Below are 17,910 nucleotides of genomic sequence, written 5' to 3' on the forward strand. Positions count from 1 at the left end.
GTACGTTTTTGTTTTGCCTTACGTTAATGTTAATATGGAAAATAATGATGATAGAATGAATTAAAAAAAAATATTTCAACCAACAATTAATTTACATTTCAAAGATAAATTGAAGCTCACAGTATTAGAATCACATCATAGATTGTAGATGATCCCACCCGATGTCTTCGAGTATTTGATAAAGCTACAATACTGAAATAAAAAAATGTAACTAAATTGTTAGAGTATATAAACAGACACCATATGAATTGAATGTTTTAATGATAAGTTAATCAATGAGAATTGCTATTTAATTTAATTCAACCACGTCAGTTAAACAATTATTTTTTTTTCTAAAAGAAAAACAGAGTTTATGTATTACTGAAAAATTATTACACCAGGGTTTTCGATATCACAAACTAGTCAAAACATTTACTAAATTTTATCATCGGTACAAGGACATCCTTCGTAAATAAACGTCAACATGCAGACCTCTTATACGTTCAGGTATTTCACATCCAATCTTTTATGGTAATATTCTTTACAAAGCACAAAAATGTCAGTATTCACCTCGAAAGCTAACAAAACCTGTACACAGACTTAAAATGAAAGGATATAGTTACGATATTGTTGTCAGATCATTAAAGATTGCATATTTTGGCTTTAATATTGATTCCCCAATAGGGTCTTTGCATCGGAATTAAACACATTTATTTAAAAACCAGTTGTTGGCATGACACTGGTTATGTTCTTCTCATTTATATTTTATGATGGTATCATACTAAACCCCTAACGGGAGGGATTGTGCCTGATATTCATATGATAAAGACATAATCTTTCAATCAGTTTAATTGAGGTCTGGAGTTGGCATATCAGTAACTGCTAGTAGTCTGTTGTTATTTATGTATTAATGTCATTTTGTTTATTTTCTTTTGTTACCTCTTCTGACATCGGACTCGGACTTCTCTTGAACTGAATTTTTTACAGTGCGTATTGTTATGCGTTTACTTTTCTACATTGGCTAGAGGTATAGGGGGAGGGTTGAGATCTAAAAAAACATATTTAACCTCGCCGCATTTTTGCGCCTGTCCGTTGTTAGTCTTTTATGATTTTCAATTTTAGTTTCTTGTGTATAATTCGGAGTTTAGTATGGCGTCCATTATCACTGTACTATTATAGATATTTGTTTAGAGCCGGCTGAAGGTCGCCTCCGTGTGCGGGAGTTTCTTGCCGCATTGAAGACCTATTGGTGACCTCTGCTGTTGTCTGTTCTATGGTCGGGTTGTTGTCGTTTTGACACATTCCCCATTTTCATTCTTAATTTTATTGATTTGTAATTAGTGTTTCACAAGAAATTCAAGTGTCTTTTATTTGTCCGTTGGGGTGTACATAATTTAACTCTCCATCACCACAGGCTTCTACATAATCACAAAATCTCGGATGTGTAATACCTTCACAACTGAAGCATGTTAAACCTGCAAGTAATACAAATCAGTGTGTTTGTCTATGATTATCAAGTTCTTAAACAATGTATCACTGCGACACTATATAAGAAGAAATTTGAATTGGATAAACATTACATGTATTTAGAATTGAGAATAGAAATAGAGGGATTTGATTTCATTTGAATTAGATCATCACAAACTATAAGATAATACTGCAGTCATTTAAAGGGCAATTGGCCGTCCATTTTACGAAAATCATTAATTGAATTCTCACATTTCTTATCTAACATACTAAAAAATTAAACAAATTAATGAGAGCCAAAAAGACAAGTTGACAATGCATAAACTTGTTATAATTCATCAATAATTTATGCGTATTTTAGACCAGACGCTATTTAGAATGGAAAAGGGCATGTTATAATCTTTAAATATTCCACTTTTATAATTTTTTGTTTATTTCTTAGCTTATAGCCCTAAAATGAAATTGAACTAAGTATTTAATTCATTAGTTTAACATGCGTTCTCGTCATTTACATTCAAACGTACCTGCGACTCCTTTCAAATAAACTGCCACTGTGACAAAACAAACTACAAAAAAGCTAATTGTAACTAATAAAGGTACACATACTGTATTTGTACATATTTGTTTTTGCCTGTACTGAATTCCAATATTGTCAAATGTACCAATTATATCATTTAACTGATATAAGAATAAGCAGGTGTGGTATGATTACCAACTATACACCAGAGGTCAAATGACTTAGATGTTAGAAATTATTGGTCCACGTACGAGCTTCAACAATGAGCAAAACCCAACTTCATTTGGTAATTTGATTTAAATCGAATTTGAATTTGATTTGAATGTCTTTAAAACAATGTGGAGCAAGGGGATATTTGATAATTCGTAAGTGGGTAGATCGTCTTTAACCGTGAATGTCAAATTGACTTGATATCCACTGATAAACTGATACACTCCAGCATGTATGTAAATGGACGTTTTTAGGGTGTATGCTGTTTGTAATTATTAGCTGTTTTACGTCTTGTATTGTTTTGTGTTTGATTACGTTCTGTACAAATATAAAAAAATGAAGATGTGGTATGAATACCAATGAGACAACTCTCCACAATAGTCCAAAACGACACAGAAAGTAACAACTATATGTCACCGTACGGCCTTCAATAATGAGCAAAGCCCATACCGCATAGTCAGCTATAAAAAGCCCCAAAATGACAATGTAAAACAATTCAAACGAGAAAACTAACGGCCTTATTTATGTACAAAAAATGAAGTCAGGAATATGGCAGTTGTTATCAAATAGTTCGTTTCTATGTATATTGCATTTGGTTTTGTTGCACTACAGTGTTCTTGTTGTTCCTTAGTTTTCCTTTTATAGTTGATGTGCTTCCCTCGGTTTTAGTTTTTAACCCGGACTTGTGCTCTCTTAATCAATTGGTGACTTTTGAACACAAGTATACTACAGTTGTCTGATTCTTTATCTGTCCTATTAGCTTGCGATATTAATTTTGTTTTGTTACAAACGTTTTTTTATATTTTTTAAGAACGTTAGTTAAGTGCAAGTAAAGTAAACTTTAGTTTGAGGGATATCATCCTTCTCAAGATTTCAAAAGAAGCACATGTGAACTAAACATATTTGTAATCTCTCTACATGATAATAATTGAGAAATAAATTTTTTAAACAAGGTACTCCCAGCAATGACACAATCATGTAAACTGCACTATAAAGATAAGTTGAAAGAGAACAAAGATAAGTCACATCGCAATGACGTAACAACTGCATTATAACAATTAATACTGGAAAAAAGAAAGGTTTAAGCTAAGCAGTCGTCCATTGGATTTTATAAGTCAAATCTGTCAGAAAAAAAAACAACAGTGAAGAATATAGTACTATTTGTATCCCTGAGTTTTCGTGCCTTCAATTTTTCTTGTAAATTTACTGCTACACATCATTTTTGAACCAAGTTTTCCTGTAATAAACGTGATATTTATTTTGTAGACCGCTATGATCACCGTTTGCATCCAGCCAATATAATGTTTAAACAACCTTCTTAGCCGAGATATTTTTTTAATAATAAACCATAGTCTAGCCGTCTCTCCAGTCTCCCTAAATTATCAGCACTTCGTATGATAATATAAATATATATTCTTACGAAATTCTAATAATAAAATATATAAGAATTTGACAGAGGAAATCTACCTGAAGCTTTTGATTTTGGCGATTTTTAATTTTATCATCCCATAGTTATTGGACTTAATTCATGGACAATTGCATATGTTTTAATATATTGCGAAATATACTGTGGTATGTTTGCGTGAAAATTTATCAAGGGTTAAGATTTGATCAAGGTAAGCTCCCTTTCTATTTTCTTGATATTTGCTTCTTTCAATCTAGAGTAATATGACTTTGTTAACATTTTCACATATTGCGCGTTAACTCTAGTATGCTTGTTTGATATCATAAATGTTTATACAATAATATAGGTTGATTAAAAAACATAAACAAAAATGCCGAAATCCAAGGTACTTTCATAAAAGGGGGAAGTCCACAAAACCAGACAAAAAAAGCCCAACTTAGACTATATTTCCCAACGGAACGAACGGAAAACAGCTGTCATATTCCTGACTTGAGAAGCCATTTTTCGGTCTGAAAAAATCAGAATTGTGATCACGATAAATGGTTATCTATGTCAAAAATATTTCATCAGTGTAAACATTATTGATGATGGCGTCTGTAACATTTTATCATTTCGAACCATTGGTTTTACATGTTACTTGTAAGCAGAACAAAACTATTCTGTGAAACTATACTTGAATTAAATGGTAGAAATGTATTCAATATTGAAGGTCTTGCTCTTATTGTGCTATATATATTTTATTCACACAGCTGCTAAAAAAACCTTGTTTCGTATGCCTTGAAAATGCTGGTCCCCGAGGTTATCATCAGTACAGTAGTCCTTACTGCTGGACTGAAATTGTTGGCTACCACGTGTTCTTAAAAAAAAATCTTTCTTCCAGTCTCGTTTGTCTTGAGACTTATCAGTATAGTCAAAATATAGGAAGGAGCAGAATAACAATTTAATTTTTCATAATTCTTTGATATGAAAAAAAGTTACCTGATGATAGCGTTTCATTGTTTACATTGAAAATGAAGTCATAACTTAAATAACGTCACAACTAAAATCCCTAACAACAGGTCCAAAATCAGAAACGTTACGATATTTTCGTGGTTTTTTTTAACAGATTTTGAATTTAAAATATGTTTGAATTAAAACAAATAATTCATACGGACTTCGTCCCGTTTCAAAGGTAATGCCTGTATCACATTATGTTTATACTATCATTGGGTCGATACCACTGCTGGATGGTTGTTAGTTCAAAATGGGGTTTTAACTCGGTAGTCAGAACTTTGGTGCTGACATAATGTTTACAAAATGTTGTTCTTTTATTTTTGGTTTGGAAAGCAATTGTGATATCGGATCAATTTAAAATATGTACAACTTGTTTTCGAACCTATTATTATGGTGTATTTTTGTATGATGATATATTTGTTATGATAACGAATACATATGTTTGAACATATATAAGGTGTGCAAAATATTTCTCAGGATGCTAGATATATTGTCAGGTGGGCAGAATTCTGTAAGACGCAGTGTTTCAAATTCTGACAATGACATTGATGGTACAATTTACATTTAACCAGATAGCAAGGGACGAAAGAATGGGTCGTCATTGAGATATAGATTCTTACAATGCATCACAACATTCTTTTGTGAATACATTTTTTTTGTGCAAATATCTGTTTTCAGAAAATGGCAGTAAAGGTATTCTAGATGATACGTTTTGTGATATGCCAAACATAATAAGCCAAAGAAATCTGAATGTGGTGTCTTTGTAGATCAGAGTCAAACGTGTCAGTTTATTTCGACTTGAAAATGTCCGCTTGAAATTTCCCGCTTTTTGTTTAAACTGTCACGATAATTTAGTATTAAAAATATTGTGTATATTTTGCAGTTTTTTAAGGGGGATTTGAATAGCTATCACTGCCGTACAAGAAGCTAATTACCAGCAGCATCTAGACAACTTGAACCTGCTTTTGAAAGAGTTTTTTTTTCATATTTAAATATTTACATTCTTTTCTGTTCTTTTCCGACATGCTAATCATGGATTTGAAGGATGTAAAGATGTCGTTATACCGCAAACAGTTCAAATTCGTTAGTGAGGAAGTATTTAAAAACGAGATTTAATAATAGTTCAGCACTGACTGGTCAACAAAAACGTTATGACTTGATACTATGGAGCACCATTATTAAACTGGAAACCTGCTGGGTACGCATAGCCCTGGTGTGTTGTCTTTCCATTTATAATTAATCCGAATGTTACGTTATTCACTTGTGTGAGTGTGTGTAAACCACTCCTCGATATCTCCTTAATCAAAATGCTATATGTTTGTCCTGACATAACAATGGATGACTTTTGTATGAAAGACACCAACAAATATCCGTCATATTTAAGTCCGACGACAGCATGTGTTGGTATGATAACTGTCATGTAATAATTATTTGGTTGGTAACCTGGTGGAAAGTCGGAAACGACTACGAACTGGTATTCTGCTTTAAAATGCTGTACGGCAGGCAGAGTTACCATCACAGAGTCGTAGGATAGACCATTTGAGTCACAGTATAGTTGAACAAGGATACCAGTGGATGATCTGATGGTTGTTGGTTTGTAATTAGTAACCTCCAGATACTGCCCTACTGTTAGATGCTTGATATCAGATTTAGTGTTATTACCCTGCTGGATCGTTATACTGGAGGGACTGTCCGCGAATATTCTATATTTGCATTGCGAATTATACAACACAGGAACTATAAAATTTCTGCCAAGATGTTTGTGGGGCAAAATCATTTCTGTCATATGGTTTGAGTATTCGTCGTTCATGAAACTTAATTTAACTCCGGACACAACAGCAACAGGTTTGGTTGATGAAATTATTGTACCACTCAGATCATTGGTGGATGATAAATAAAATGTTTCATCTTTGAACATTGTTATATTTAATAAATTACCTGGACGGTATGTGTGTCCATTATACTTTAAGTCACCAGACTTCAATCTTAAGTTAATCGAAATAACAGTATCATTACTAGGAGCAATAATTCCAAACTCGGACATATCGTGAGAGAAAGATGACACTATATATTTGCTGCCAAGTCCATTCTGGGGAATACCAAGATAGCCCTCTGTGACTACATTTGCATAATTCATTCCGTATATTGATACTGGAACGTCACAACTAACAAGTATGGCTTTATGTTGTATTCCCTGAGTCGTCATAAGAATGCTGCTGTTTATGCGATATTCACTTATACTGTCGAATGTTACAGGCACTGATGTGTTTATATATAGGTACGGAATACGTATCATGCATGTTCCATTTTGATTAGTAATGATATACAGCTGCACATATGCAGGAGGAGTATGAAAGCTCGCCAGAAAAGCCAGGTGAAATATTGTTCCATATGAATCTATAATGTAAAGAAGATTAATTCAAATATTTTCTCTTCTATAAAGATTTACAAACAAAAAATAACAAATGCCACTGCTTCCATTGATATATGTATTTGTGTTATTGTAAATGTACTGATCATTTTTGTTTACGTCTGAATTTTAACAACTCAACATACGACAAACGCCCTGTAATTGCATTTCAACTGTTACATAAGGTCAAGTGCTCTAATAAATTCAAATTATTGTAATGTATTCGTCCAAATGACTGTAAAACCTATATAGTGTAGATATCAGTAATATTTCCTGATACCTATGTTGCAACAGTTGACTAACTGAATGCAAGACTTTACAATCCATGTCCTTTCTAAGGTTACCCTTTTATTTATTAAACTGTTATACGTAAAACGTTTTTTTTTTATAGACATGGTAAAGTTAAACGTTTATTCATGAAATGATTATCAAAACAATAACGGTAAATAGAACTGAAATATTTTCAGTTCAATATCAGTAAAAATGTTCAATAAATATTTTATGAAAAAAATCTCAACAATAATTAATTAAATTTATTCAAAAACATTTACTAGAGATAATTTTATAGGAGTTTAATTCAATCAATACAAAACGGTATATGCATATTCATTTTCGTTCATTCTTATATTGTGGTTCATAACTTCGACCATTCGTCAGCTGTGCGCTTTTAATTAGGTATATTGTCGATAAGCTATAAGAGTTAAACAGATTTTATTTTTTCCCAGAATTCAATAAATCGGGCTAATACGTCACGACCCACTCGAGAATTCAACCAAAAAAGTTACAAATACTTGATTTTCTCCGTTATTAGAAGGAATATAAATTTAAAACTTTGCAAATGTGTTTTTTATGTTAAGATGAACATAATTAGATGATAAGTAAAAAATCGCGGAATTTCCCTTTAAGTTTTGATATTGATATACAGTCGACTCTCGTTATCTCGAAGTCAGCCGGATCATTTCAAAAACTATATCTCGATAAAATACGTGTTGACTAATGCTGTTTACAATCTAATCATGATTGTTTATAGTTACAGCTATATTTTTTAGAGATATTTCAAGAAAAAGAATTTAACGTTAAATTGGTGAGATTCTGTCAATTTACGTGGTTTGGTATTGCATGTCCAACAGTATTTGATGTTTGCATTTTCCTATGATGGCAAAATATCATTTCAATTTTTTCTACAGGTTTATGAGTTGTATACCACAATTTTTATTATTCATCATTTATTTCATTGTCATTTGAAATTTTATCTTTAACTACTACTTTGACACCAACGACGTTAATGTCAATTTTCAAATCTAAAATTCTTTGAAAGATTAGAGTAAATGATAAAAAATCTAAATCATACCTGAATTCTGCTGTTCACAGTAACTTCCGTAATAACTATACAAACATTTACATTTGAACCAATCACCGTCTTTTATACATACACCATTATTATTACAGGGGTTCTTTGTATCACAAAGGTCTGAAAAATATAGATAAGTCTTAAGAAGAGCAGCAAAAGATATAACAACATTAACGGTACCAATTTTCCTGCACCAGATGCGCATTTCGACAATACATGTCTCTTCAGTGATGCTCGTGGCCAAAATATTTGAAATCCAAAGCTTATATCAAAGATGAAGAGCTATAATCCAAAAGGTCCAAAAAGTGTAGCCAAATCCGTGAAAGGAATCAGAGCTTTGCATGAGGGAGATACATTCCTTAAAAAGAAATAAGAGTGACATTCAATCTCATAGGTCAAACATACACGTCGGAAATATTATAAGGTCTTAAACAATATACAGTAACAGTTTCATACATCTTTTACAGTGATGTACAGAACTACGATAAAGTCCTCAGTTATCTATACACCGGTTTAGAGAACAAAATAAATCTCCACACTTATGTAGTGATCTACAGATCATAGAAAAAGTCATCAGATATCTGTACAGCGGTCCCGTTTACAATTATCCCTTACAACGGTCTACAAAGATAAAGTCACTAGACGTCTATGACAGGAGTTTTCAAAAACAAAGATAAGGTCTATGGGTAGCTATTACAGATGCAGATATAGTCTTTCGTGAAAAAAGCAGCCTTTATATAAAAAAGAAGATGTGGTATGATTGCCAATGAGACAACTATCCACAAAAGACCAAAATGACACACACATTAACAACTATAGGTCACCGTACGGCCTTCAACAATGAGCAAAGCCCATAGTGCATAGTCAGCTATAAAAGGCCCCGATAAGATAATGTAAAACAATTCAAACGAGAAAACTAACGGCCTTATTTATGTAAACAAATGAACGAAAAACAAATATGTAACACATAAACAAACGACAACCACTGAATTACTGACTTGGGACAGGCACATACATAAATAATGTGGCGGGGTTAAACATGTTAGCGGGATCCCCCCTAACCTGGGACAGTGGTATAACAGTACAACATAAGAACGAACTATAAAAATCAGTTGAAAAAGGCTTCACTCATCAAATGGACAAAAATACAAGTGGATGTGGCCCGGTACTTATACATTCCGACACCAAAAGACACAATGATTAGATCTGAGAGTACTCTCAGTTATCTGACAGCTAGTTCAAAGCCACTAACAACTAATAAAAAAATCGTGCAACTAAGACTAAACTATCAATCCGTACACATCCAACATCCAATGGATTTAGTGTAAAGACGTCATAAACAGCAAGAGAAAAACATGACCTTGTGCAATGCCAAGTTACAGCAACACGAACCCAACCAAAAAACCGAAGGTGATACCATTTCCAAGGGTAATCAGATCCTGCCCCACATGTGACCTCCGCCGTGTTGTTTATGGCAAGTTTAAACATTAAATTCGTCGGTAACTTTCACTTTATGTAGTCACAATCGAGTTAAAGACGATACTGCTCCGACAATTAGGACATTGTCACCTGTAATGCAGACATTTCTTAACGGTAAAATTGTAATGGCAATCGTATGATTACATTCAAAGGGATATATACAACTCTATCACTGCAAACCATTGGTTTATATATAGCTTCTTTGTAAGGAGTACCCTTCATAAGGAAATTATATTAGAAAACTAAGGCTTTTGAATGTTGTTATAATTTGACAATATATATATTCCATCTGCAGGCACTACTGGTTTGTTGCTTCATATAATTGAAAGTTTGCAATAGGAAATAGTGATTTTCTTTTTGTCGTAATGTAAAGTTCCCGACCGACCATCATTGTCAATTTATAGATATGAGTCAAGATAATAGGCAGACTAAACTGTTCCTTTCTTTGAAGTACTTTACTATAGATGTGTACAGTATAGTCACCAAGCTTTCAATTATCAAGTGGTTAGGCATTATTGTTATAGCGGAAAGTGCGTTTCAGGAATATTGCTCTTTTTCCCAAGCTAGCTGATTATTGTTTTTTTCATGAGAATAAGGCTAACATTCCCGCGCTATCAGATTATTGTTTTTACATCGACAATAATCTGATTGTTCATTTTTAACTCACCACAGTAATCACATGTCTTTTTACAACCGGAATTTTTCACTGTATCTGGATCCTGGCAAATGCTGAATGTCCTGTTTAGATAATCACATTCAGTGGATGTATCTGTACACTGTGACGTCATTGTCGTCGTGGGGATACATCTTCCGCAGGATACAGGACAAATATCGATACCATGCTGGTCATCACAAACACCAAGCTTACTCACCAGGTAACCACAGGTTGAATGATCCTCACAATTGAGACGTTTGACTAAAGAAATATACAAATAAAATTGGCATTCATATAATACATATGTTTCATGTTCCTTCTTTATCTAAAACTAGTTTAGTGCACAAAATATAAAGTTAGCTGCTTGTTTTGAAAAATTTACTAAATTGATGCATAAAACTAAACATGAAAAAAATCTGAATAACATGAAACAATATCAATGTGCTTACTTTGTGTCCCGTCAATTACACGTTAATGATTGTTCCCTTGTTCTCTTGATGTCTTCGTCTCTTTTTAAAGTAGAATTACAAATAAAACTTTAAATACATTATATTGTTCCAATATCATTAGATGTCTTTTAGATTAGTGTCTCCTATGGTTTCTGGCAATGAAGTTAGCATGATATTCACCACCCCGAAATACATAATACCTGTTGTCTCTGGTGTTGTGACTTCTATGGATGTCTTTTTAGTTGTGACTGATGTTGTCGTCTTTGTTGTCGTGACTGATGATGTTGTCTTCAAATCTATACTAAATTCTGTATTACATAAATCTCCGGCACAACATCTTTTACCGTAGCCTGGTCTTAAGCCGTTTATCTCTCGTTTCCCAAAAATGTTACCCGTTCCTGCTACCATGTCACAGGCCTAATATTTATAAGTTAATTAAAGTAAACATACATTTGATAGAAAAGTGGCAATTAGAAAAAATTCGATGTTTTTGGCAAATGCAATTCTTTGCATTCTTAATCTTTACCTGATGATTAAAACATGCATGTTTTAAAACATGCATGTTTTAAAACATGCATGTTATTAGCACACTAAAGCTGTCCAAGCCATTATAACGATGATTAGAGATTTACTTTATGTAATTAGCTATTGAACTATATATTCGTTCCTGATAAACAATGGTTCAACGTAAGTATATTTAATATTAAGTAAATTGTTCCCCATAACTTACATATTTTGTCTGACATCCACTATTGAAATATATTTCACCATTCCTGTCATTAGATTCAATGATACAAAGCTAAAATATAAATTGTAAACTACAAAAAAGGAAAATCAACATTATGTAAAAAGATAAAATGGATAGAAGCAAAACAAAGTTTTACAAAATAAGTTAAAAGAAAGATAACTATGATTTTAAACAGTCAACGTATTATACATTTTTATAAAAATATAGAATGCTCTTTTAGGCCATATCCGAAGAATTATCTTTTGGCAGTGTTGAACTTGAAGTGAAGTGTGACCATTTTTGTGTTGAAGACTTCCATTGTGACTCTTTGATAAAGAAACGTTGTTGAGTTACTGATCTTTTGCATTGGGTTTGTCAAGTGTTTTCCCATTCAGCTCGATCAGGTACAATCTATAAGAGGAATAAGTTATAATACATTGCATTTAGAAATTAAAAAAACTACACCTTTGCTATGAAGCTAATCAAAATGATAAACGCTGAAATTGGTCAACATTTTCCCTGTGCAGTTTCGTATTCGTCTGTTGATAGTTTAAAGTACGTTTTAAGTTTTGTATCTTTACAAGTTCGTGTTTGTTTGACAGATTGTAGATAACCTTTATTTGGTTTATTTTATTGATAAATAACTAACAAACAGTGGGCAGCAGTCCTTTTGCGCCCATTACTGTTTTTCAGGGATATCATTTGCGCCAAATTTTATTTTCAAAATGTATCAATTGCGCCAATATTCGGAACTCATTTGCGCCAATTTACCTGTACATATATCTATCATAAATATTAATAATTATTATATATGTATTCTTATTTTTGCCCCAAAAGGTATCACATGTTAGAAGATATTTCACCATAAAGACGAGTTTCTGAAGAGAATTAAATGACTTAAGCAGCATTAGACAAAAATAAAACTTATTGCTTTGCTTAACAAAGATATGCCAATATAGAAAATAGAAGTTTTTGCTCTTTATGTTTTAGCCACAAATGTTGATGACACAGAGCTTTGTTCCCACCATGCGTATGGGCTTTATTATTATTAAGAACTATTATTAACTATTTTATGGATTTCATCCTTCAATGTTTGCGTTTTTGGACAATAAAAAGAAGTTAAAAGCTACTACATACATTATATTGGGAAGTACCCATGCAGCAGCAGTAATAAAAACATATGTTTCAGAAAAGGAAACATGTGTCGTGTTACACTGCCGGTTCCAAGTCCGAATAAAGGAGTAAGGAAGTAATTTTCTTTTAACTGGCGCAATCGTATGTTTTATTTTTGGCGCAAATGAAACCATCTAATTTTAAAACATGTGGCGCAAACGTAGCATTTGAGAAAAAAAGTTGTTGCGCAAAAGTACGCATTTTTGGCGCAAACGGATATCTCCCAAACAGTGCATATGTATATATTACCTCATTTAATGGACACGTGGTAATTGTTTTACACTCAGTCATACTGGAAAATCCTGAACACTTATAACATATAGGGCCACTGTTGCGCGTAATTCCTAAATATGTATACAATAATGGTGAAAAATCAGCTAATTAAGGCAGCGTATTTTCAGTTTTGTTTCATTCAATTCGTGGTCTACACTTTTTATGATTGTGAATTGTAGAATCGTAAATTCAGTTTTAAATTTTTCAAAAGTGAGATCATAAAAGTTAAATCTCTCGTGTCTACGAAACATCACGACAGTCATATATGATTTAAAAGTTGAACTTGCTCAAAGGAAAATTGATATAAAACCAGGCCGTCCTTTAAAATGCATTCAACTTAAACTTTTCCTTTTTCGAACGACTTGTACAAATTCTGAATAGGGTATTAAACTAGTTGCAACTCTTTCAGGTTTCTCTGAATCTTGAGGTTTTTGGCTGTTTTCTTTTGAAAGTGCAATTGCTATTGACACTCACAAATTAAGATAACGATTTATGTATTTGAACGTAATCTTTTTAATATTTGGGTCTCGGACGCATCCGATAGATAAAATTCCAGGAACAGGTTTCGTGCGAACATAATACGTTATCATATGTTTATTTATTCTACTTGCCTGGTTCTCCACAACCAGCATCATTACATACATTGACTGAGCAACATGTATGGCACTCCTCATGTCCCAATGATCTTTTTGTACAAGTCTGTTGACGAAAATAACATGAAGAATAGAAGAACACAGTTTCTCTAAAATGAATATTTGTCAAGTAATATAGTCTAGTAAGGTAAGTGACCTGTCGAGGTTTAAAAGTGTTCTTACAATGCTCTTCAAATGTTTACAGGACATTTGTTGGGTGTATACTTTTAATATTCCAATTGTGAGCCTTCCGTTTTATGTACAAACATTTTAGTAACACCTCAATTGATATATTTTATGAATTCGAAGAAGTTCTTTTTCTATCCCATAATTAAGGGTCGGAGCTGACAAGGGAGCTATTAATTCGCAATTGAATTCATCTCTTTAAACGTTTGTACAAATACAACTCTCAGTACTGATTAACAGTTACGTAAAAATCTGCAGCGGCGGATCACCAACTCGGGATCACATTATATTTATTAGTATAAACAAATTATAATTATATTTTACTTGTCGAGAACAAGTAACTCTAGTTCAGCAGCAACTATTTATCCTTTCAGTGCAGTTCATAAATTTTGGACGGCTAAATCCTGAGGCTTCATAAATTTGTATATATGCGCTTTTCTCTAAAGAATTTACATATGACTAGTACTTAATAACTAAATGTTTTTTTCTGATATAGTGAAATATGGAAATATAAAAAAAGACATAAGATATAATTAGCTAACAATCTTTAAACAGTTAAGAAACATGGAAATGAAAACTATAACTATATGTCAAGCACAACTTAAACAGTAAGAGATAAAAACTTTGTCAAGTATACTGAAGATGAACGAACGCCAAAGTAAGATGATCTATATGAAAATAACAATCAAAACCAAGCAGTAAACAAAGACTCACAAAAGCAAAGGACATTAATACAATATATAATACAGCCTTTGACAAATTATCAAATTATCAATATATGAAATTCTTGACTTCAAGTATAATATTGAAAACTCCTTGGAAGATTTAGACTGCACTTGCAAATACACAATATAGATATACTTATATCACTTGCGCTATGAATAACCTAATTGACCAGCATTATCTTCAATGGTTGATCTAATGAACCTGTCAATGATATTTGCCTGCTCATATATTTAAGACTAACTCTACAAAATCCAAAAAACTTAACTATTAAAAATGCTTACTGTATTAGAAGCGCAACCAAGATTGTAAGTGACCACGCCTGGTGTTTTCAAGTACTTTGTTACGCTACAATACTAAAGAAAATATGCTATTGCATTAAAACACAATATTACTACTTAAGGAAAAGGTCTCATCTATTTTTTAACACTGTAAAATAGCTTAACTAAAGTTTTCCTTTAAAGATGTACGTTCTATTTGTTATACAAATTCAATATCAGAAACACTTGGCCATTTGGTAATATCATACATTGATAGATTGAAGACATTCATATTAAATTGGAAACCCAATGTTTGTACTATTTAAATAGACAGTGTGTAAACTTCTTTTTCGTTTCTGTTAGCAAAGCGATACAAAAAAGACTGTCGTTTACTTGGCAATATAAAAATTTTAACAATAATTTGAGCAGAAAACAGGCTTTATAAATAAAAGAGATAATTGTTTAATAAGACAAATTAATCGCATTGGAAATAAGTACACGGTAGACTAGCAGATGCAATTATTCTAATCTTAAGCTTTAACAACCACCTTACCTTTTCACGAATGTGGCCTTCGGAATTAGACTATTTACCGAGTTTGTAATAACAAGAGCAACAAGACGGGTCCCATATGTGGAGCAGGAATTGCGTACCCTACCGGAGCACATGATATCACCCCAGTTATTAGTGGGGTTCGTGTTGCTTAGTCTTTAGTTTTCTATGTTGTGTACTATTGTTGTCTGTTTGTCTTTTTCGTATATAGTCATAGTGTTGACAGTTTATTTTCGATTTATGGGTTTGACTGTCCCTGTGGTATCTTTCGTCCTCTTTTATGGGAGACATATTTTACCTCCCCATCTTCACAGGTCTCTACATAGTCACAAAATCTCGGATGTGTAATATCGTTACAACTGAAACATGTTAAACCTGCAAGTGAAAGGTATTTATTTGATTAATGATATTTGATATGTAAGTTTTTAATCATTGTAACATAGAATTAGTCAATTTCAGAAAAAGGAAACAACTATTAATAAACATGATAAGCAGAGATTAACTTTTTTGGAAATAGCAATACATATATATGAATACCTTTAAGGATGTACTTAGGTGAGGTTTTGGAATTTGTGTCAAATGTTCGGACTCATTGGTGTTTTTCCATACCATACAATGTTAAATATTTTGCCACATAACACCCATTTATTTTTTCGTTTAAGATTTGATAGCTCATGAAAGGTCATTTACCAAAATTTTAGAAGATTCTTGATTTTCTTTCTTTTGTTTTAAGACCCGAATAATACCAATGCAAATATAAGGTAAAAGTCCGAGTCAGCCTTTTCCCGCCATATTTTAAATCTCAAATATCTCGAAAAAGAGGTCCATGACCTATCAATATTTTTAGCTTATCTTTATCCTTAATTGATGCTCTACCAGCTTATAGTATCAATTTTTAATTTCTTAATTTCTTAATTTTTACCTAACCTCACCTAAGTACATCCTTAAGTAATAAATTAGTTATCAAAGGTAATAGGCTTATAATTCAATACAGACTAAGTTAGGAATCTGATGCACAGTAGTTGTCGTTTGTTTATGTAATCTCACACTAGTATTTTTGGAACCCTTAATAGCTTATTGCTCCGTGTTGAAGGGCCGTACATTGACGACCTATAATGGTTCACGTTTATATATTGTTATTTCGATGGAGAGTTGTCTCATTGGCACTCACACCACATCTTCCTGTATCTATAAACGAAGCCCAACGGAAAGAAATACAACTTTGAATTTCATCTTAATTTTACGTACCAACTATTCCTTTAAAATAAATTGTTAAAAAACACACTACAAAAAAAAGAAGTAAAGATTACATTTAAAAACAAATGCGCTATCCAGCAATGAAAGATATTTTTGTATTCATAGACATTTATTTGTGGTATATAGTGATTTTTTTACTACAATAATGTAAGGTGCACACGCTATAACAAAGTAATTTGATGCATATTTTGGTCAAGTATAACCAACATCACAAATAGTTTTAAAGCTTTTGATTTTGTCATTTGATTAGGGACTTCCCGTTTTGAATATACCATTGTTTTGCATTTCTGTTGAACAGAATCCAATGTTTGAATCTATATCATTGATTTTTAATTCTTTTTTTAGTCTGATTATTCAATACACTGACTACTCTAACAAAATGCTGATCATAATTCCGGTATGATATCTATGTACCTTCGGTATATTGTGAACTAAATTGTTTGTCATGTTATGCATATTGCTCATTAAATCGATCATTTGTCTTTGTTAAGCATCTGTTGAATTCCTGAAGATGAAGACAATGATAACTTAACGTTACAAAATCCACAGAAGTTATGATCTCCTTCTTATACTATCTACCCTTAAAGCGGTACGTCTGAGGAATAAGTTGAAGTCCGCAAGAAATATTAAATGTACCGCTCAATATCACAATGATCTAGTGAGTTTAAAGACCATTGGAAGTTTTTGGTTAATGATATATTATTGCTTGCAATTCTAATTTTTCTTTGTTTGTTTATATTTATCTCTCTTAATTAGTCCTACAAACATTCGATATTTGACTTTTCTTGCATTTGGAACAATATTTTTTCATTTCCTGTAATATTCGATTCTATCATAGGCTATGATTTTCATTTAATTTCAGAAACGACAGTTAAAGGAAAATAAAGTCAACTTACATAACTGTATTGATATCATTCCACTAAGAGATTTTAATAGAAGTATTTATTATCGTATTTTTCTTTATCTATCTTGAATTAAACCTATGAAATTTGTGTCACTTCTATAAATTTACGAAACAATGTACACAGCACTATACACAGTTATTCAAATAGTAGATAAGTCACATAACAATGCAATAGTTAAAGTAGTACTGAAGTTAATATTAGTAAATATATCGTTTGTAATTGAAAATATTTATTTGCACTTGCAATTGATCTGTCACACAGAACTTGAAATCAATGCTACATTATCTATTGAATTCCTGACTCTATATA

At 32.2% G+C, this 17,910-nt stretch overlaps 1 protein-coding gene across 1 annotated transcript; it reads right to left on the bottom strand.

Moving 5' to 3' along the window:
• Nucleotides 1–5,669: 5,669 nt before the first annotated feature.
• LOC143048669 (uncharacterized) lies at nucleotides 5,670–17,695 on the bottom strand. Its single transcript, XM_076222475.1, has 11 exons — nucleotides 17,593–17,695; nucleotides 16,688–16,723; nucleotides 15,738–15,814; nucleotides 14,914–14,985; nucleotides 13,700–13,787; nucleotides 13,065–13,159; nucleotides 11,646–11,714; nucleotides 11,116–11,332; nucleotides 10,479–10,727; nucleotides 8,333–8,452; nucleotides 5,670–6,968 (listed from the first exon to the last, which is right to left on the bottom strand). The coding sequence occupies exons 1-11, from the start codon at nucleotides 17,609–17,611 to the stop codon at nucleotides 5,734–5,736; spliced, it is 2,277 nt and encodes a 758-aa protein (XP_076078590.1). The 5' UTR covers nucleotides 17,612–17,695; the 3' UTR covers nucleotides 5,670–5,733.
• Between the last annotated feature and the right edge of the window lie 215 nt (nucleotides 17,696–17,910).

Source organism: Mytilus galloprovincialis, chromosome 10 (genome assembly GCF_965363235.1).
Source record: "Mytilus galloprovincialis chromosome 10, xbMytGall1.hap1.1, whole genome shotgun sequence".
Taxonomy (NCBI): Eukaryota; Metazoa; Mollusca; class Bivalvia; order Mytilida; family Mytilidae; genus Mytilus; species Mytilus galloprovincialis.